A 22,574-nucleotide genomic window follows, 5' to 3' on the forward strand; every position below is an offset into this window, starting at 1 on the left:
CACCTTGTTTCAACAAGCATTTGGTCTGTCAAGTTGTAAATGTTTTTAGGCTCCCTGGAGTTGTAATATTGTCTGTTATTTGCTAACCTTGTGAGATAGTAAAGTAGTTTCCTTCCAAGCTGTCATGCATACATAGGATTCAGTTGTGCATCTGCTTCAGAGTTGGATCTCATGAAATGCACTCTTCCTCACTGCAGTATCTCTTCAAACATGTTGCTGTTTGTGCCTTCTCCTTGAGTCGTTCAGCCATTCTATAGGGGCTTATGACATTTCCTGCTCCATAATTAAATATAAACAATTGGTCTTTTTAAAAATTCGTTTCAAAATGTGTATAAAACTGAGAACAATTATAACAGATAAAAATTAAAAGATGACAAACAAAACTATAAAATAGGCACATAGAATGAGTACAGTTGCACATGAGTTAAAAGAACACTCATAGTGTTTTCTTGAACTTTGTTATCAGATTGTCAAGTATATTTCCAAATTTGCCAGCTTGTAATGAGGTTTGTCTTGAAAATGATGCTGTCTATGTAACACAAGAATGCAAAATCATATAAAAAGTGAAATAAAAATAGTTAGTGAGCTCTCCCTTTTTAAGTGATTGCAGATTCCAGCTTAATAGTTTGCTTTTTGTTGTTGTCATCTCCCCTCCCCTTTCTGGTGGGACTGAATCTGAAATAATGATGTATTACCCCTGTAGAAATGTGAGCTGTTGCTTTTCCAGCTTGCAAATGAGATGGAGAGGAGTGCCAGGCTTTAGCCTATGAAGAGGCTGGGAAAGCAGAGGCTCATGTTTCAGCCTATTGTGAGGCTGTTGTTCATAGCCAGGCTTTCAGAGAATTCCTCAGCAAGAGGGAAGCAGGGATAGAGGATGTCTCAGAAAGAGGGTAGGCACGTTCAGTCTCCACCTTTCCATCCCAAAGATTTCTTTCTCCTGTTTTTTAAAAGGAGATTCCACAATCTTCATTGTCTTCTTCATAATTCACATAAAAGAGGAAATGTATGCTGCAGTTTTTCTGTGGATAGCAGTTTCTGTAGCTGTGAGTGTGTTGGCTGTGACGTCTAGGTCTCTAGGATATGTTATTCTAAAATGAAGTAACAGCATTGGGATCCAATTTTTATTGCCTTGTTGAAGTTATATCCCCACTCTTCATTGCATAGCAACCCCAGGGTGGGGTACTGTAATTCTCTTTCCTATGTATGACCCATCCCATGCCTTTTCAGAGCTTTGTTTCTGAACAGGAACATTGCCACAAGAAGCATCCTGCATCCGGATTGGGCCAATGACCCTTCTAGTCGTGCATCCCATTTCACAGTGGCCAGCCAGATAGGAACTCTTCTGCTCATGTTCCCTCAACAACTGGCATTCATAGGCATATTCTGAATGGGGAGGGGCTGCAGCCCAATGGCCAGGCATTTGCTGTGCACGCAGAAGGTCCCAGGTTCAATCCCTGGTATCTGCAGATCAGACTGGGAATGTCCCTTGCCTGATGGTTTGGGCAATATTAAGCAAAATGGACCAGTTGTGTGATTTGGTGTAAGGCACCTTCCTGTGTGCTGCCTCCAAGACCTCCCTGGAGCGAAGGGTGGGAAGATAAATCACAGTCACCAGGTTTTCGTCTCCGTGCCTGCATTCTATTATTAATTTCGTTTATCCTTGCAACAAGAGGCTGAGGTTGCTCTGTCTGACAGGCAGAGAGGGTGTCATTCTTTGGGCCACTCAATGAGATTTGCTGCCAATAGGTGATCAGAATATATACTTACCGTATCTAGGGCCAGTGGCCTATTCCACACCAATCACACACGCACACACATTTTCCATAAGCTATGTATTGTTTCCAGGGCCGGCCCACACATGAGGCAAGGTGAGGTGGCAGCCTCAGGCAGCAGAATCCACAGGGGCACAATATCCCAATGCAGATGTTTATTTCCCTTCTTCTTGATGTAGATTTTCAATCACCCCTTCTTCCCTGGTGGGGAGCGGGGTACGATCTTGTGGTTCGCTTCAGGTGTCAAAATGCCCTGGGTTGGCCCTGATTGTTACAGCAGTTAAGCAGACTGTTGTGCTCGAAGTCAAGGGGCTTTCCCACAACTGACCACCTGGTTTATTTTTTTAAGAGTTGGATTCTAACCTGGCTCCCAAGAAGGCAAAGAGGCTCTACATTCAGCTCTGGAAGTAGACAACGTAGTGTACTTTCTTTATTATCCTTTCTTTGGATGCACCTCAAAATTCCTGTTATTGATCCCTGAAATAGCATCACTGGAGGCTCCAGTCTAGTACATACTTACCTGGCAGTAAGTTCAGTCAAACTCATTGAGACTTGCTGCTGAATAAACATGCACTGGATCAGGCCACAAGTATCTTTTGTTCAAATGGATGCTGTGGTAACTAAGGTTAAGAGAGGGAGCATCTGTACTTAAGGAAGCACAGTGATCCAGCAGGTAGGAAAATGAACCAACAACAAAGGAAGGAAAAGTGGGAATGCATGAGGGTGGGAGCATGTTTAATTCTGTGTTAGAAAATCCATTCACAATGGCAAATGTGTTATAATTGCCACTTGTGGAGTCCATTGTATCTGTCCTTTTTATGTAGAGCTATGTGGTCACATATTGAGATAGAACTAAGCTGTGTTAAGCCATCTTGAATATGCACATTAGGAGAAATAACCATTCTGAAAGGAATAATTAACTAAATAACCCAAAAATGCTAGGCTGGACAATAAATGATCCATTCTGCACTATTACAGCTTACTGATTCTGTTTAAAATGGTGACCATTACATAGGAGGTTATTCTAGGCTCCCTTATGGCAGGGGCTCAATATCCTCAGGTTTCCCCATGTGCTGTCCTGGAGGACCTGCTCCAACACAGTTTGGTTTGCCCAAAGAATTGCCCAGTTCTTGTTGCCTCCAAAAAGGAAGCTGGCTAAAGTATGTGAATGATCTGTTAAATAGATCATAAAAGTGGGTATGACCCTTTTAAAAAGTCATGATTCCATCAGAGGTGACTCCTTCCTTGTTTATCTGTTTTTACATGGTAGTGCTTGGTACTAGTTGCTCTGTGAACTGCATGAGATCTGTACTTCAGAAGCTCTCCTGGAATGTTACCTTGCTTTGAATTTTGGCAGTGATTATTATTTTTGCAAGGAATTAGGAAATTAATATGATAGGATATGGGTGGCCAGCCCTTATGCTGGACTGATGTGGTCCTGTCTCCCTGGTTCAGTACACCAGAGACAAATGACCCAAAGTGTGGGAGCCCTTTTGGTCTAAACCAAGTGGCAGGCAGCATGGTGAGAATTCAGTACACCACCTCCTGGATCAGTCAATGTCAAAGCCGTTTGAGCTCCTGTTGGTTTCTTTAGCTGTGAACTGCCAGAGTTTTCCCACCCATGGATGCTACTTGCTCCATAGCCCCACCTCTTGTCTGCAGGAGCCAATGTACTTTTTATTGGAGTTGCTTATGATGGATTTTAATTATTATCTGAATGTTTCAGATAGCTGTTTGTACAGTTTGTACAGTTTTTATTTTATTCTTTTTTAAAACAATGATTTTTTTTAACAATCAAGGAATATATAATAGTTTTGGAAAAACAGAGTTCAAATAAATAAAAATAATACAAAATGATTGGTATTATAACGATTGATATAAAGAATAGCAGACCTCTGTTGTATGCAGTAATGCCCTCTATTTATACTCAGACTGTGGGTTTCGTTACTTATGTAGCCAAAATAGCACTAGTCACACACAAGAATGAGGAATCGGCAGATATGCAGAAATACAACAGATTTTTTTGCGGGGGATGGACCCTAAAAGTTAGGGCTGAGCCTGCTCGGTGGCCTCAGAACAGTTTGTTGTGGCAAGAAAACAGAGAGAATGGAATGGCGTATCTTGTTGGAGGGCATGGCTGGCTTAGTGGAGCAGGGACATATGGGACTGCAACATTTTGTTGTAAGGTCCACTTTTTTTCTATCAGCATCGTAACTGTTGTACACATTCAGTACAGGTGCCCTCCTGCCTTACTGGTTAAATACAATTCCTGGTTCTGTAGCAGTTAACAAATCAGGTTGAATTCTATATCACCATTTTTATTCCTGCTCTTCCTTTCAAACATTATACTAATTCAATTTGCAGGTTCGTATGCATTCTTTCATCCACTTATATCTCTCACTTTGCTTAAAATTATTGTTGCCATATATTTGTGTGGATGGACGTTGCCACAGTCTATGGGGAAAAGTCTGCCAAGTAGCCAGTGAACTTGCTTCACACATTTTGATGTACTTGGAAGTGCTCCCCATTAAGTTGCATCTATTATTGGAAGGAATTGGTGTAGCTATATTGGATGAAGCTCCCTCTGTGTTCTGCCTCCCTGTTATCCCTTTTCAGTTCCAAATGCATGTGATATTCTCTCTTTGCCTCCTGTTGTTTAGTGTTGTGTCATTACATGCTGTTTAACAGCTGCTGCAATTCTGCTCTGAAATCGGTTGTTTCAGTTCTTTGGTAATAGATTCCTCTTTCTGCATAGACTATCTTTATCTATTAAAGCTTCATGTGTGCTTTTTGAAGTGCCCTTCTCATACAAACTTAATTTCCACAGTGGGATTCTTGCCCACCCCTCCCCCAGTGAAAATTTTACAGGATTGGCTTCAGGCAGTGGGTTGTCTTAGTCCATTCTATTAGCAAGAATAAGCAAGGCAAGAACATACAAGAATTTGGTGATTAGGAGAGAGATGGGGAGTGTAACCCTGTTCTCCTTGATCTCTTGACTCCTTTCGATACCAGGGTGTCCTTCTGGATTGACCATGAAAGTTGATGGAAGGATGTTGTTCAGCCTTGTGGAGATATCGTTGTAGGGTTTCACTTTTATGCTCCACAGTATTTAACATCAGCATAAAACTGGTCGGGATCTTCTGTAGATTTGGAGTCATCAGTATGCCAATAAACTGAAGCTTAATCCAGATAAGACTTGAGGCACTATTAGTGGATGCTTCCCTGTTCTGGATGGGATTGCACTTCTCATGAAGGAACAGATGTGCACATTTGGGGTATTTTTGGATTCATGACAGTCCCTGGAGGCCTCTGTGACTCGGAGTGCCTTTCATCAGTTTTGGCTGGTGGTCCAGCTGTGGTTCTATCTGAAGGGGGATTGTCCAGCTTCTGTTGTCTATGCTCTGGTAACCTCTAGGTTGAGACTGTTCAGAAACTGCAACTGGTGCAGAATTCAGTAGCCTGTTTGCTCACTTGAGCAAGACAGCTTGAGCCTATAACACTAATGCTGGCTAGACTGGATTGGTTACCCTTGGGTTTCCAGGCTTTGCTCCAAGTTTGAGCTTTATGCAGCTTCAGGCTCCAATACCTTAAGGACAAGCGCTTCCCATACGAATGCACCCAGAACGTACAGTTATCTTTATTAGTTCTGTGTTCCCTCTGACAATCTGTGGTCCTCCTTCAGCCCCATGCAGCATGGCCAGTGGCTGTAGTCCAGCAACATCAAGGGTGGGGTCAAATATTCCTCTCCCTGGCTTAAAATGTAGCAGCCTGTAACACCTTAGGATTCAGTAAGGAGGTATTGTCATAAAATTAAATGATTCAGCTGCTATTTTGCAATAAATGGACCACTGCCCTGCAGGCTCTGGCTGTACCCACTTCTGGATCTCACCCTGGACACTGCTTGCCCACAGTCCCTGGTGGATTACTCTCAGGCAGCAAGTAATTCATCAGTGTGGTAAGGTAAAGATGGCCAAAATAACTGCAAGGTCAGCCGGAATGGTCAAGACCTAATCCACAGGCTTTCTTTCCAGCTGGGGGCCACTCTGAGCCCTGAAATGGGTCCCTCGTGTGAGGTGTGCCTCTGTCCCGTTGACTTGGCCAAGGATGTCCAATTAATGTGTGAAGATTGATTTGAACCCTGGCCTTCCAAGGCTACACCTGCCACAGTAGTAATTGCAACACGCTGATCCTTCACTCCTCTGCTACAATTTAGAGTCATGTTCAGCTTCATCCTCAGTGGATCTCCCATTAGACAGATTAGAGCTGTTCACCCATTGTAAGAGGCCATGTGAGATTGAGAGATTTGCATAGCCAAATGCATTTCCTTTTTCATCTAATTTCTTATGCACTTTCCTAAATTTGACAAATTGCATGCCACACTGATAAAAATCAATGTGAGACATTATGCAGCTTTTGGCTATTAAATGATAGATCTCTACCTGGGACTTAGAATCAGGAGCAAAATCCTAGACATGTCTACTCAGAAGTAAGACCAATTGAATACAGTGGAACTTGCTCTCATTTTAACTGTGTATGGGATTTTAGTCTACAGCTATCTGAAAACAGTCTCCCTGTAGGTTTGATCATGCAGTGCTTGTTCATTGCTTCTACAGGATTGGAAAGTGGGAAGAACTTGCTCAGCAATGAAGCAGACAGGAGGATGGCTCTCTTCTATCATATTAACTGTAGAAAGTGTAGAAAACCAGTTGTGGTTGTAGGCAAGAGTACCTCTTTCGCTCTCAGGTGCCAGATTAGACTTTGAGGCTTTCAGAGTTTGCATATTACACAAAGTCTTCTTACTGTACCTTCTTAGAAAGCAGCAGTGTTGGCTACATATCATTTCTGCCTTTTCTAATAACTTTTTTTCTAAGTAAGCTTGAGGGTAGTGATCCCTGGAATTGTTCTTGCTGTGATTTTTTTGTTCATTTGGTTAAATTAGTTGTTTTGGATTTATGTATTCATTTTATAAATAATATTAAGCATATGTTGAGAAATGTAATTTGTCACAAACACATTGACCATCCTATTTCAGCCCAGATTATTATGAATCCAGATAGCAGAGCTTTTGAATGTGATCTCAAGGTCAGCCCTGGAGTACAAGTTCCACTGAAATCAATAAAACTTGCTTCCATGTAGATGTGTCAAGGAATCTTATTTTGCTGGGTGTGGGGGCTCAGTTTCTAACAAGAGAAGGTCTGACACCACCGTGGCTCACACCTCATTGGAAACTGCATCCTCTGACCTTGACATCCTTATATCTGGTGCATGATCGTCTACAATGTGGTAGTGAGAGAACCACACTCTGTACATGTTTAGGAGCATACTTGTTTTTATTATGACACCATTCTGAGTCTGTGCCTTGTAACGCAAAATACCGGTAGGTTCCAAACCTAAAGTCTGTTTGGATTTTTTGCACACCTAGTAAGAGGAAACTGGTTTTATGGCTAAGCGGAGTGTTCTTTTATATGATCTGCAGAGAAACCAGAGTATTTGAAGCGGAGTGTTCTTTTCACTTGAGTACCCATGGCTTAAAATGTAGCAACAATGAAGGAATAGTTATTATTATTATCATTGTGGTGGGGATTTTTTTAGTGGGGGCAAATATTACCAAGGCTCCACTCCTCCAGCATCTGAACAGGGATATGGCATTAAAGTTGCAGGCTTCCTCTTTTCCAGTCACCCGGTTCCAAATTAGGAAAACATGGGGTGGCAGGAGACCAAATGCTAAATATTGCCTTGCCCCATCCTATGTTAATGGCATGGCAGTTTTTTGCAGAGAAGCGCAATTATTGCCAAGCTCTCGTGGCTCAATAGAGCAGCAACGCTGAGAGGCTATTGTGGTTGAGAATTTGAGATACTTCTTCGTCTGAAGGGGGTTCATCCTAAGTGTCTTGTTATCGCGGTGTTGCAGACTTCACAATCTGAGTCGCAAATCATCTTGCAAATGTGCAAGCCTTCATTGCTGGTCTTCTTGCTATCCTTTTCCAGAACTTAATGAAATGCTGTCTGCTTTTCCTGACACCCGCAAAGTTGCTGAGCTTTTTCAAGGAAACCACCAGAATTGTTCGTTGCCATACACCCAGGTTTTCCATGACATTTTGCCACATTTCCCCCCCCCCCCATTTTTTCCCCTGAAAACCAGAACATGTCGGGAATTTTCCTGATGAATGGCAAGCCTATGTCTGGTGGAAGTTGTTCTGCAAATGAGATGGCTCATTTTAAAATTCTGCCCTTTTGACTTGGAGCCTGCTGGATCCCCTTCAGAAGCAATAGGAGGGGCTGTGTATGCTTTGTCTCAGTTTCTTAAAAAGAAATGTTGCAACCCCTAGAAAGTTTTTAAAAATCAAAAACGGATTTGAGGAAGAGCAAAATCCGACAGAGGTGCTGAGTGCCTCTGAAGACCAGTTGCTGAGAAACAAGCAGCTGGGGGGGGGGGTTGCCTTCCTTCCCTGGAAGGGGGGGGGGCGAGGAATGTGACAGAGCCATCTTTGTTAAACAAGGTCTGCCCCAGCAAGGCAATTCTGGTGCTTTTGCATTTCCTTTGGTTAGCTGCTCTGAATGCCCCATTCGTGCTCTCTGGTCTTTATGTGCAGTCCCTGGGTATCCACGTAGCATTGTCAAGGTGCCAGTTAATTCTGTTACGTTAGAGCAAAGGAGGATGGCCCATGGCCAAAATTAGAGCACCTCCCTCTTCTTTATCTCTCAAGAAGGGCTTTGTCATCCCCAGGAGTGTGGATATCTCCTCTCCAGAACAACAGGTGTAAGAAGGGGATGGACCACAAACCAGAGTCTTAAAAGTCTGCCTCTTGCTTGAGCCTCTGGTGCAAAACAAAGTTGTTGTTTACGAACAAGGGGCATTTTGCATCCCTTGGAAATTCCCTCTTTTGAGAGAGGTGAGTGGCTTTGCTCTCTCTGCAAGTTCCCCACTGTGATCAACTGATTCTCTCCCTGCTCCCCGCCCCACCGGCCCCATTTTCTCACTTGCCCCTTTTACCAATTTCTCTTGGTAAGAGGCGATAACTAATTAGGAAGCTGCACCTGAGCCTGCCACATTGTGCGGCACAAACACCAGCACGGTGGCATTTCTTTACAAGCCAGTAGTCTTGGGACTGTGTTGCAGTTTTCAGGGGAATATCTCCCTCCACCCCTCTGCGTCTGGAAAGCTCAGTTTAAATTTCCTCTCGTGAGAGTTTAATAAAGCACTGTAAACGAGGCCTTTTGTTGTTCAGTTTTCTTTCCTTCCAGCAAGGTGTAGTATTGTATTTTAACAAGCATTTGGATTGGGGTGCAGCAGCAGCAGCAGCCCAGCCCTGTAGGTAGATGGCAGGTGGCAGTTGCAAACCATGTGCTTTGGCTCAAGAGGGCCGGTGTGCTTCAGAGCACTGGTGAAAACAACCCTAGACGGAGAGGACACACTGTCTGGCTGCTTCTTGGAGAATAAACAGCAGATATTCGATGCAACATCTACTCTAGAAGGAGCTGCTGGTCTTCTTTGTTTTCTTGCCGCATGGTTCCAATTGGTGGTGGTTGTTATTTAGTCGTGTCCGACTCCTCGTGACCCCCTGGACCAGAGCACGCCAGGCACTCCTGTCTTCCACTGCCTCCCGCAGTTTGGTCAAATTCATTCTGGTAGCTTCGAGAACACTGTCCCACCATCTCATCCTCTGTCGTCCCCTTCTCCTTGTGTCGTCAATCTCTCCCAACATCAGGGTCTTTTCCAGGGAGTCTTCTCTTCTCATGAGGTGACCAAAGTATTGGAGCCTCAGCTTCAGGATTTGTCCTTCCAGTGAGCACTCAGGGCTGATTTCCTTCAGAATGGATAGGTTTGATCTTCTTGCAGTGCAGTCCATGGGACTCTCAAGAGTCTCCTCCAGCACCATAATTCACCAATAGGTACTATGCCAAAATATATTTGATATCTGGATAATGTAATGCAGGCTTCCCCAACCTGGCACCCTCCACATGTTTGGGACTACAACTCTCATGAGGCTCAGGCAGTGTGGCCCAGTGGGCAAGGATGGTGGGAGCTGTGGTGTAACTGGAAGGCATCAGCTTGGAGAAGTTGCAGAGAGACTTGTTGGACTTTGAGGGAGACCTGCATTCTGGCCTCCCACCTTGTACTGAAGCTCACTGGATGGCTGTGGGCCAGGATTGATGGATTACATTTATAGCCACCTTTTCCCCAAGGAGCTCAATGTGGTGCACATGGTTCTCCCCCTCCTCTTTTAATCCGCACAACAATCCTGTGGGCTAAGTTAGGATGAGAGGCAGGGACTGGCCAGAGGCCACCCAGTGAGTTATGGCTGAGTGGGGCTCTGAACCCTGGTCTCCCAGGTCCTAGTCCAACACTCTGTTATGCTCTACTACAGGGGCCTTTCTGCAGGGGCAAAACTAGGCACATACATACACTATGTAAAATAATGAAAAATTTACTATCCCCCCATCTCTCTTCCCCGCCTCTCTTCTCCCCCTAGCTTCATGCTGTCATTAACATTAGTGTCTCACATTGAATGTAACATCCATTAAAAGGACTTGATGAACTGAAAGTTTAATCTTCAGTTAAAACAATTTTTAAAAGCCTAAGCCATAGCATTTTACTTCTACATTCACTCTCTGCCTAGACCCTGTTTTTCTTCCTCCCTGGCTACACCCTGCTTTCTGCATTTGTTCTTTCTTACTCTCCATGATTTCTCTTGTCTTGAACAAGCTTTTTATCCTTCTGAATTTTATTTTAATTGAACTCTGCTTAATTGACAGCCTCCTCCTTCCAGCTGGCTTTCTTTTGATTTTTGGTATATTTCCCCACTCCTGCTTCCTCTCCCATTTCCCCATCATATTTCTAATGTATTGCTTAAAATAAATTTTGGATTGCAAAACTTGTCCCCTCCATGCATGCAGGTCAGTTTCCAGCCATGAAGCTGTTGGAGGCACAAGGGGCTTTTGCAATGTTGCCTCTGCATAAAGTTCATAAGGTTTTGGTGGTAGCTTTTAATTCACCCAACTTGCCTTCAACCCATCTGTGATTCCTATTTCCTATTTCAGAATACAAATGGCAAATATGCCCATATATTTAAATATTGGTTAAAATATTTCCTGTGCACTTTCCATGCCCCAAGGTACTCTGAGCTGCCCACAGAGCTGGGGTGGACTTTGGCTGCCATGCGTTATATGGGAAGGGTTGCATTCTCATAGACCGAGGCCAGCAGTTTTGCACTGGGCTTCACCTGGTACATTATGATCTTGCCAAAAAAAGACACAACTTTTTGTAAGGGAGAGAGAGAGGCAAAGATGAACCAATCTAGAGTATAGCATAAGTAAAATAAGTCAGGAAGATGTGCCTTTTGCCTGTTTCTTGACCCACATTCTGTGTATCAGAGCATGTTATCCAGGCTTTTTCTTTTCCTATATTCAAGTTATCCTCAAGTTCCACTTTCCAGCAGAGATGAACAGAGCCTTTTTTCCCACCCAGGGCCATCCCTGGAGGGGGCAAATGGGGATGATTGCTCCAGGCCCTATATTCACAGAATGGTAGAGTTGGAAGGGATGCTGACAGTCATTTAGCCCAACCCGCTGGAATTCAGGAATCTCTGTTGAAGCATCTATGACAGGTGACCATCCAACCTCTGCTTAAAAACTCCGAGGAAGGAGAGTCCACCACCTCCGGAGAGAGCCTGTTCCTGTTGATGAGCTCTTCCTATCAAAGTTCTTCCTGGTGTTGAGTTGGGATCTCCTTTCCTGTAACTTGAAGCTGTTGGTTTAGGTCCTACCATCCCACTCTCTCCTGGCACTGAGAGCCATGACTGGTGGCCCTGCCGTTTTCTGTTCACTCAAGAGACTTTCCACCTCCTCTCTTGCTAGAGCAAGGCAGGGAGGGTGGAAGCAGAGGAACTCACCGGTTGAAATGTGTGAGAGAGACTGTTGCTGCTAAATTGGTGGCAGAAAGTAAGCCAAGGAGGAGGGGGTGCCATGAAAAGGAAGAGAGGCAGTGGGGCTCTGTGCGCCGTGTTCTTGCTCCAGGGACAGGCCCATTCTAGTAGTGTTTGCAGCATGTTCACTAAAGGGCTTGTTGAACTGAGCAACAAACACACGCAACCCACCTTTTTTTTTGCAAATGTGCCTTTTCTCCTCTCTTACTGCTATTTTATCATTTTAATCTTCAAGCTGACATGCCAGCTTCATTGCACTTTGCTCTGACATGATAGACCAGGCATGGCCAAACTTGGCCCTCCAGATCTTTTGGGGCTACAGTTCCCATCATCCCTGCCCACTGGTCCTGTTAGCTAGAGAGGATGGGAGTTGTAGTCACAAAAACATCTGGAGGGCCAAGTTTGGCCATGCCTGTGATAGACTACTGCTACAAGAAACAGCAAAGGGTGGTTTCTCCATTTTTGCGGGGGACAAACTGAAGTTGAGTGAGAGCATCTCTTAACCTGAACTTGTTAGGTAGCCTTGGGCAAAATCTTGGGACTTCTCCATCCAAGATGAAACTTCCATTGACAGCTCTGTGTGGCTTCTTTCCTTATTCAATTTTATATTCTCTCACTTTCCTACGACTCCTGAGTTGTTCCTAAGCAGAATCAAGAATAGGTAAGGGTTACAGGAGAGTTTCTTGTGATTATATGCTGTCTTTTGCTGATTTAAATCCATGTTCTTTTTCATTTAGCCACAGGCTGGTAAAGAGCACATTTATTTCTGTAAACTTTGCTTTTTGGAAGCAACTGCCCTCTGGTGGTAGTAAATTGATCAGCGGATACTTGATGAAAACCAGATTAGATTTCTGGATTGCTTTTAGTGTTTCATTTCGAATTGGGGATGTTCATTGTTAGGGGGAAGGGTCCAAATAGTTACTATTAAGATGGCCTTGTGGTAAAGTTCTTCAGGTTTTAATATACAAATAGCCCTGACAGTTTGAGCACCTCATAGGATGTGATTTTACATGTTTTGCTGAACTGACTGTCTCCCAAGAAAATACTAAGTCGTCTTGGATGCACATGACTTGAGGAGACAAAGTTACTCCCCCTCTCCAATTTTTATTTACTTGTCTTGCTAATGGGACTGCAACACTAGACTAAGCAGAATATGTTTCTTTTCCTCACAGTGTCATCAGTCTTCAGGGGAAGACATGGAGATCTCCGATGATGAAATGAACCAATCTCCAAGCACAGAATGTGCCAAAAACATTGTGGTGAATACTTCTGTTGGCAACTCAGCTGTGATGGCTCCCTCAATTCCTATGCCTCCCCATGGTTTTCCTCCCCTGCCTCCCCCACCCCCACCCCAGCCGGTCTTCCCAATGCCCCCTCCTCCACCTCTGCCTCCCCCGCCTCCCCCAACTCACCCTGCAGTCACCGTCCCGCCTCCCCCTCTCCCAGCGCCTCCTGGGGTTCCACCCCCTCATATCCTGCCTCCACTTCCTCCGTTCCATCCTGGGATGTTTCCCCTTATGCAAGTAGATATGATCAGTGTCTTGGGCAACCAATGGGGAGGCATGTCAATGTCTTTTCAAATGCAAACCCAAATGCTGAGCCGCTTGATGCAAGGGCAGAACACTTACCAGTACCCCCCGTTCATGGGGAACCGGATGCAGTTTGTCAACCTTCCTCCCTACCGACACTTTTCCATGGGAGCAGCTATCAACCGTGGACAGCAGTGGCCCCCTTTGCCCAAGTTTGACCCCTCGGTTCCTCCTCCGGGTTACCAGCCCAAGAAGGAAGATCCGCATAAGGCCACTGTGGACGGTGTCCTCTTGGTGATTGTGAAGGAACTTAAAGCAATAATGAAGAGGGATTTAAACCGGAAGATGGTGGAGGTGGTGGCCTTCAGGGCATTTGATGACTGGTGGGACAAGAAAGAGCGTCTGGCAAAGGTAACCATCAAATCTCACCCCTCTTTTCCAATGGCTTTTCAATGACAGACAGTTTGCACCACCTGCCTCTTTGCATCTTTCTGTGTTTCCCCTAGTTCAGGCTTGGATATACATAAAACAAGTAACATGACAGGTGTATGGCAAGGCAGTAATAATAACTTCAGAGTTCACAAATATTTTCTTATAGATAGATGCATGCACTATATAGGAGGAACCAAAGCTTAGTGTATGCATGCATGTATAAGAGCACAGGTCTGATTCCTTATCGCTCAAGGCTATTGTTGTTGTTTTAAAGGGATCTCTAGTGTAAGGGTGTGAAAGTCTTTTATCTGAAACCTTAGACTAGAGAGTCAGCTGTGTTTGGAGTAGGCAGTATGGAGCTAGATGCATGACTTCATTTGAGGCAGCTCTCTGTGTATGTTTGTATGTGATTTCTGTGTGACTTCAGACATGGCTTAGAGCAGGCATAGGCAAACTCGGCCCTCCAGATGTTTTGAGACTACAATTCCCACTGGTCCTGTTAGCTAGGGATGATGGGAGCTGTAGTCCCAAAACATCTGGAGGGCCGAGTTTGCCTGTGCCTGGCTTAGAGTATGTCCACGTCTTTACAAATGGCAAAAGTGTACTTAGCACTGCCTGACCTTCACAAATTCCTAAAACCCAATGTGGATATTAGGCTACAGCCTACATGAGAAAAACTACATGGTTTTTGCACCACAAAAGGATCATGCCAAATTAAGGTTGTTTTCTGCCAGGCAAGGTGGAGAGTTTGCAGTTTAATTGATAGACTCTCTGCAGTAGGGAAAGTAGGCACATCCTTCTGATGTTTTTGACATTTGCCTCCTCCCTAGAATTTGTTCAGGCTGAACTTTTCCAATGGAAGTCAAGCAGGGATGTTCCATAAGTGCTATTGATGGATTTGAGCACCTTAAGTCTGTACTTGTTCAGGGAAATTTGAGCTTTCGTATGAGTAGATGCTGCTGCTTTGTTCAAGCACCCAATTTTTAGCGTCTGCACCAGTGTGTTAGTGTCCTCTTTTTTAATCCTGCTTGTCTTGCATAGGCATCACTTACTCCAGTAAAATCTGGAGAACATAAAGATGAGGAGAAGCCAAAACCAAAGGACCGCATCACATCTTGTCTTCTGGAGAACTGGAACAAAGGAGAAGGTCTGGGTTACGAGGGGATTGGCTTGGGCATTGGGTTACGCGGGGCCATCCGGTTGCCATCTTTCAAGGTAAGAGCAGCCTTCAATATCTAGTTATTCATAATATGAACCCTGCTTTCCTATAGTACTGTAAATAATGTTAAAATTGAGTCACAGTTTTAATGTCTCAGCTGTTGCACACTTTTTGCCCAATAAACTGCCTGTACTTTTAGCTCTCTAACCTTACAGAAATGATTAATAACCCAGTATTGGCTCTTCACACCACCACCAATGCTATTACTGGCTGATTTATGATGGTGCATTTGCCTCTATCCCCATGTGAGTTTTAGAGAGCACACTGGAAGACTTGAAGGATGGGGAAAAGTTAGGGGGGAGAGTGTTGTTTAGAGAAAGCATGCAAACATGGAAAGTGGTTGGAGATCTGTAAGGAAGAACATCACCTTTACGAGAAATCCTTTAACAGATTGAATAAAAGAGGTGATAAGACTTTAAGGTTTCTGTCTTATTCCAACTTTCCTAATTCACATGTTTGCACTTCTGTGTATTTAGATGTTTGAACGGGCTTCAATGGCAATTTTGATGTTCACACAATTTCAATATTGATGTTCACACTGGTCTAATTGTTCTGTTGCCTTTTAAATTACAAACTGAAGTAAAAATGTGTTCACAAACAAAAAAGGAAAGCAAACATTGGCACTCCCATGTAGTCATTTTTTGGGAGTAAGGTTCTTGTATGCTGTGAAGTGGGGAGCACTTGTAAATCTAAAAACAAGTACTGTATTTTTCGCCCTATAGGACACACCTTTTCCCCTCCAAAAATGAAGGGGTAATGTGTGTGCGTCCTATGGGGCAAATGCAGGCTTTCGCTGAAGCCTGGAGAGCGAGAGGGGTTCCCGCCGGGCTCCCTAGGCTTGCGGATAGCAGCCTGCATCCCGAAAGCTGCCTGTTCTGGGGGCAGGGGGCAGGGGAAGCTCGGGCTTCCCCAGCCCCGCGCCTGAGGGGAAATAATTTTTTTTCCTTTATCCCCCCCCCCCAAAAAAAACTAGGTGCGCCCTATGGGGCGAAAAATACAGTACATCTCCCAAAATTGGTTAATTCTGTCCTTTCTGCAGGTGAAGAGAAAGGAGCCACCTGAAGCTGCCTCAGCTGGAGACCAGAAGAGAATCCGTCCCTCTACTTCGGTAGATGATGAAGATGAAGGTTTGTGAAGCCATATTTTCCTCCAAAACACAGTAAGGGTTTCACACTGCTGAATCCTCTAATCTTCACGCTGGCGATTTGTCTCTCAATCTGGACACTCTATACAAAACTAAGAGTTCCAAATTCTCTTTGTCCTAATTTTTGCAATTTAATGTCATATGTGGGACCAATCTGTAACACAGATAAGACTCTGTGTTCAGTGTTGCAGTTAAGATGGGCACTGTTCCATTAAGTAATGTCTAAAATCACGGTAAAAATATTTTTGTATCATGGAAAGAACAAGCTGTTCAGTGTTATAACTGGTTTAATGCTATTTCAGTATGAAATGAAAGACACACACCCCACAGTTCTTGTTAATTGTCATTAAATGCTTTGCCCTCCCAGAGCTCCTTGGAGAAGGCTAATAATAATAATAAATTAATTAGTCATATAATTAATTATATGACTACTATAATAATGATATGACTAATATAATTAATTAAGTAGTAGTCATCTTGACATAGTGCACTTCATTAATCTGAGCACCCACAGTTTTTTGTTTTTGTTTTCTTGTTTTTTTTCTGAGCACCCACAGTTGTTCAGTATTCAAGCACCAATTTCTTGCCAGCTTTGGAAGGACATAGCCTGACTGGAGTTCAGTAACCTAACTAGGAAAAGAAACTGGGAGTTCCTTCCTTTGCTGTGCATTTAAACCCTATTGACCGGGATAAAGTTTTGGTGTACTTAACTCTTCCTAGATTGCATACCATCTTCTTGAAAGATTTAAGGAAGCCAGATTGCAGCTAACAAGCAAGGCCCACTCTCAACCTCTTTTTCCTAAACTCATAGGGTGCAACCGGCCAAGTTAAGCTTTGCAGTCCCATGGACCTTGGTGGCAGCAATAAGCACAGGCTTACTTGCCCCTAAATGTAATCAGTGGTTAATTTTTAGCATGGACTGGATCGTGCCACTAATGCACTGAAAACATTTCATCATATTGAATATATTGGATTAAAAGCTCTGAGGTTCCCAAACATTCAGCTACTGAGGGATGGAGATTTCTTCCCCTATTTCTTAATGTGTCAGAAATGGTGTCTTGAAAAATAAATCCTTGCATAGGGTGCATGTCCAGAGATGCAGATCCCATGTGCACAGAAGAACCAAATGTTTCCATCCGCCACAGGCATCCTCTTCCTTCAGATCCATCCCTCAAAAACCACCTTTTCTGTGAAGCCTTTGGAGTGAGTCCCTTTATCCTCCTATAACTAACTTTCACAAGATTTAACCGGCCCCTAAGACTCCTAAAGAAAAGCCAAAATGCTAGACTTGAGGACACGGCTGCAGTGATAGCAAAGCCTCTTTCCATGGTTGCCTTCTTTCTTCTAGAGAGAGAACTCGGATGTGGGGTACAATGTGGCATTCAGCTGCTCCTTTCCCACCTAAACCCAGGGCCCATCATAATGACTCCCACTTCTCTGGTGTGTTATATACATGGGAGATAGAATAACGCCAAGTATGTAGTTTCTCCTAACACGTAACATATTTTCAAGGTGACACAAGTATCAAGCACATTTCCTTAGCTGCATTTTCTTTCTTCTTAAAATCTATTTATTTAACAAATGAGCAAGCGAAAGAAAACACTTTTTAAAAACCCACCTACTTTCAGTTTTCTAAGGCAGGAATCCATTTTTGTCACTTTGCGAATGTCATGGCTGGCTGCTTCTTCAACTTTTTCATGCATTTCCACACTCCCAGAATCAGAACGAGATCGAGACCTGCCGGATGCAGCCTCTGACCTCTCCAAGAAAGATGGCGAAGTGGTTGGCCTCAGGAGGAGACCCGGAAGGCCGCTGGAACTAGACAGTGAAGGAGAAGAGGAGGATTCAGGCAAGGAGGAGGAATCGTCTTCAGAAAAGGAGGCCGAGCAGGAGGAAGGGGAAGGGGTGATGAAATCCGTTTCTGACAAGGTAGGTCCCACAACCAACCTGGGCTTTTTTCTCTTGGCTGTGTATGTGTGAGTGAAAGCCAGCACCTCCCTCTTGTAATAATAATAATAATAATAATAATAATAATAATAATAATAATAATAATAATAATAATAATAATTAATTAATTAATAATTAATAATAATAATTTATTTATACCCCACCCATCTGGCTGGGCTTCTCCAGCCACTCTGGGCAGCTTCCAAAAAAATATTAAAATACAGTAATGCATCAAACATTAAAAGCTTCCCTAAGCAGGGCTGCCTTCAGATGTCTTCTAAAAGTCTGGTAGTTGTTCTTTTCTTTGACATCTGGTGGGAGGGTATTCCACAGGGTGGGCGCCACTACCGAGAAGGCCCTCTGCCTGGTTCCCTGTAACTTGGCTTCTCGCATCGAGGGAACCACCAGAAGGCCCTCGGAGCTGGATCTCAGTGTCCGGGCAGAACGATGGAGGTGGAGATGCTCCTTCAGATATACTGGACCAAGGCTGTTTAGGGCTTTAAAGGTCAGCACCAACACTTTGAATTGTGCTCAGAAACGTACTGGGAGCCAATGTAGGTCTTTTATGTGGTTTCGGCAGCCGCTCCCAGTCACCAGTCTAGCTGCCGCATTCTGGTTTAGTCGTAGTTTCCAGGTCACCTTCAAAGGTAGCCCCATTGGGGCTAAGTTGCTAAGTCAAAGGGAAAGATGAGTTTTGTGGTAGGCTGTTCCCCCCTAGCCACAAAGTTTTCTTTCTTCCTTGCTTACATTCTAGATATTGCTTGGAATCAGGGCTGAGTCAAGACCTTTAGAGGCCCTAAGCACTTAAAAGTTTCTGGTGCCCCCACACATATCTAATTAACATATAAACAATAATAAACGGTAAAATAAATTTTTATTTTTCAGAATGGAACAAAACCTGCATTAAGATGGAAAAGAATGTTTATTTTTGTATACTTTCACTTTATATTTAAAACATTTTCTCCTGCTTTTACTAATGTCAAAGTCTTTGATAAGATCCTAAAAACTAATCTTATGTAACACATCTGCTTCCATACTTAGTAAAGATAAGGCATCCAGCCTGTCTTGTTGCATAGTTGTTCCGTTGGGATTTTTAATACACTTCAGTTGAGAAAACTGATGCTCAGCAGAGCAGTTTGTGACCATTAATGTTAAAAATCTGGCAGTGGAAAATGCCTGTGGTGCCCCCTTCCCTTGATGCCCTAAGCATGTAGTTATTTCACTTAATGGTTAATCCAGCCCTGTTTGGGATATCCCTTTGTGTAGCTACAATTGATTAGATATGTTCATATGTGTTGCTTTTCTGAGTTTTGAAATATTTCTGTAGCTTATTTCCCCCCTTAAAAAAACTTTAAATGTGTCTTCCATTCTATAAAGAAGTGTCATATTGCATGTCCTGAGTCCACCAGCCTATCGTTTTATCTAGACACTATACCAGATGTGCCACAATGGCACTGGACCGCTTTCTTAAGTAATAATATAAGCCCTCGGTCAACATGCTCCCCACCTGCAAAAAACCGAGAGTTTGTTGCACTTTTAAAATGCCTTCTCTCTCAAGGAACAGGAGGAAGACCTCAATGAAGAGGAAGGGGAGGAAGAAGATGAAGATGATGATGATGACGAAGACGATGATGAAGAAGAGGTTGAAGCAGAAACAAGTGGAAAGGAAGAGGAACAAGATTCTGAAGAAGGTATAGTCTCTTGTTAGCTCTAAGTAAATGAGATCTTGATGTTTTGACTAGCTGACTAGATGAGGCATTGTCCAAATCTCCAGGTAATATTTAACTGGTGCTCATTAGAACAAAAGCTCAGCAGGACCTCCTGCAATGTGTGAGGCAAGCTCAGTTTCATGAGCTATCCTGAAAGGGATTGAAGATAAAGCAGCAAGTATTGTCATATAATAGTATAATTAAACAGGCACTCAAGTTTAGAATGCCATATGCACTTCTAGGTGTCCCACCTAAAAGTAAGAATGAAATGCAGAACATGAAATACTCACTTAAAGCAACTGAAATTAAAAGTGGGGAGGTTAACATTGTCTTACGAAGAGATGTACAAGAAGTTAGGGCTGTTAATATGAGATAAAAAATTACTAAGGGCAGGTAAAATTCTGTATGGTGAGAAGACAGCTTCTCTTCTTTTACTCCTACATTTAAAAAAACCCTTGAACCTTCTACTGTCCAGGTAAACTATGGTACATCCAGGATAAAAAGTGTTTTCACACAGCACATTGCTTTGGGCCATTTCAATGGCTACCAGAACAGATGGTTTTATAAAGACTTAGGGAGCTCTCTAGGATGGATATGTGACAGGGAGGGAGAGAAAAAACAAGCAAATGGAAATCTTATGCTTCTAATTAATTTCTCTTGCCTGTCCTGACCAAAATGTGTTTTTTGTGTTCCAACAGAAGATGTAGGAAGTCCTGCCTCCTCTGGAGCAGAGATTGAGTCATCTGATGAAAGTGAGGAATCCTCAGAATTTGGGACGAGCTCTGATTCTGATGAAGACGAGGAGGAGGAGGAGGAGGAGGAAGAGGAAGGGGAAGAGGACTATGAGGAGCAGGTGGAAGATGAAGAAAGAGTGTGTCTGCAGCAAGAAACAGAAGCCCTGCCTACCCAGCTGGCCCCTGAGTCTCTCCCTCAAGAGGCTGAAGACGATGATCAGAAGGAGACCATCCTGGAATTGTTTCCAGTGGACGATTACATTGAAGGGACTCCTCTAGTTCTTCCGGAGCCTTTGATGCCGGAAGGAGAGGAGCAGAAGGAAGAAGTCAAGCATGCAGAGGAGGAAAGCGGGGAACTCCTCCAGCAGTCTGTGGCTGAAGTGCTGGTGGTGATTGAGAGAGCCCAGGAGGAGAAGCTACAGTTGTCACCAGTGTGTGTGCCAGGTGAGGGGCAGTTTTGACCATTTTGCAAACTCTCTCCTCCCAGTATCTGGTGAGTAAGGGCTCCGAAAGCCTGTCTCTGCTCCTGCATTTCTTCCTGGAGTAGGAGTCCCTACCTCTGGAAGGGAAAGCTGATAAAATATTTGGAGGTAGGCCTTGCATGAGTGCAGAACCTGTCATGAAAAAAATGCCCCTGGCTCCACAAAGACCTGTGAATCACAGAGCAGCTGAACGTGTAGCTCATTCTGAAATAAAGTTTGGGCACACGTGCTGATGTGGGAGTGGCTTGTGGGAATTAAGGCTGAACAGGATCACATCAGAAGCAGCCTTAATGTGTCTTGTGCTGGTTTCAAATTCTGTCTAGTTCAACAGCATCTTGATTTAAAGGCCTCTCTTAGCCCTACTCTTAGGATTTCTTGTTCAAGTTCCTGATCTGAATACAAGTGGCTGCTTTTCAATCTCCACGTTTAGTTTTAAGCAAGGCTGGGCAATACCTGGTTTTCAGCATTGTGATATATCAGCAACTAAATACTGTGATATGCTGATATCTCATGATGTCTGACTCTGGAATGTATCTTAGCTACTTCTTCCTACCCACCTTACGGGAAGTAGAAGCAGCTGAGATACATTGCCCAGCCCTACCAAACCCTGATACTGCTCTGGTTTGCATGAGCTGGGGGGAGCAGGAAGCCTCCCGCCCCTCAGCTGAGTGAGCCCTGATGCTGCTCTGATTTGTGTGAGCTGGGGGGGGCAGTGCAGGGGCTTCCTCAAAGGCACGCGCAGGCAGGCAGATGGAATCCGATAAGGTGCTCTGCCTGTCTGCCTGCACCTTTGCTGTCTGCAGGCAATTTGAGCTGGTGCAATGTATTGCCAGCTCAAATTGTTTGGAAGCAGTATTGTGATCTGAACACCATACCAGTTTCAGACAATTTATCAATATATCACCCAGCTCTAGTTCTAAGACCAAACAAAGTAATTGATAGCGCTGTGGTGTTCCAGTGACATGGCAATTAATTCATAATAGTTGTTCCAGCTTCTTTTTTAAACATGAACTCAGTTCAGATGTAGCAATGTGGCTTGGCATTTATGAAAATGAGTTTCAGCCTGGTTTCTGCTGTAGAACCATGGTTTCCAGTTATGTCATTTGCACATAAACAATGGTTTGCTAGTTCAAATGTAATGGTAAAGGACACACAAGTCCGATCATATGGTGGCTCATTTACCAGAAGTAATGTATTTAGCATTAACTCTGGAAGTGTATTACTCTAATCTGACCAAACTAAGCGTCAAGCAACCATAGCTGTTAGAGAGTCGTAAAAATTTGTGTCCTGGGCTTTTAAGACTCATCTACCCATGTATTATCTGAAACCCAAGGGGTGCATTGGTTGTCAGATGTGAAATATATTGGCATTATTTTCAGCTCTCCTACCCTACCACATGGTTCTATGTGCTCTATAAGAAAGCACTCCAGGTTTCATCCTCAAAGCGCCCTCTCAAACACCCCTGTTCACAAGTCCTCCGATCAGCTAAATAGAACTGCTGCTGGCTGCTAACTCCTCCCCCAACTCACTTCCTCGTTCAGCCTGGCTTCTCTGTCCACTGGGTTTGTCACTATGTGGTGGCAAAGATGATGTAGAAAAACTGCTGAAAATTAGGATTGTGTGCACTTTGTGCTGACTGCCCAAGTAGATACCAGTGGGTATCTGGCGTGTAATTTGCTT

At 43.7% G+C, this 22,574-nt stretch overlaps 2 protein-coding genes across 5 annotated transcripts in view; both read left to right on the forward strand.

The window, feature by feature from the left end:
• Positions 1-22,574, forward strand: part of LOC308576029 (uncharacterized protein) — a 166,927-nt gene that overhangs the window by 87,931 nt on the left and 56,422 nt on the right. The gene's annotated exons all lie outside the window — the stretch shown is intronic.
• Positions 1-22,574, forward strand: part of SETD1B (SET domain containing 1B, histone lysine methyltransferase) — a 69,537-nt gene that overhangs the window by 31,995 nt on the left and 14,968 nt on the right. For all 4 annotated transcript variants that reach the window (XM_081174635.1, XM_081174632.1, XM_081174634.1 and 1 more), the window contains 6 exons: positions 12,871-13,638; positions 14,701-14,874; positions 15,918-16,005; positions 17,740-17,951; positions 19,528-19,660; positions 20,377-20,856. In XM_081174635.1, the coding sequence (XP_081030761.1) occupies positions 12,871-13,638; positions 14,701-14,874; positions 15,918-16,005; positions 17,740-17,951; positions 19,528-19,660; positions 20,377-20,856 (1,855 nt within the window). The remainder of the gene's footprint in view (positions 1-12,870; positions 13,639-14,700; positions 14,875-15,917; positions 16,006-17,739; positions 17,952-19,527; positions 19,661-20,376; positions 20,857-22,574) is intronic.

This window comes from Podarcis bocagei (genome assembly GCF_964188305.1).
Source record: "Podarcis bocagei genome assembly, chromosome: 16".
NCBI lineage: Eukaryota > Metazoa > Chordata > Lepidosauria > Squamata > Lacertidae > Podarcis > Podarcis bocagei.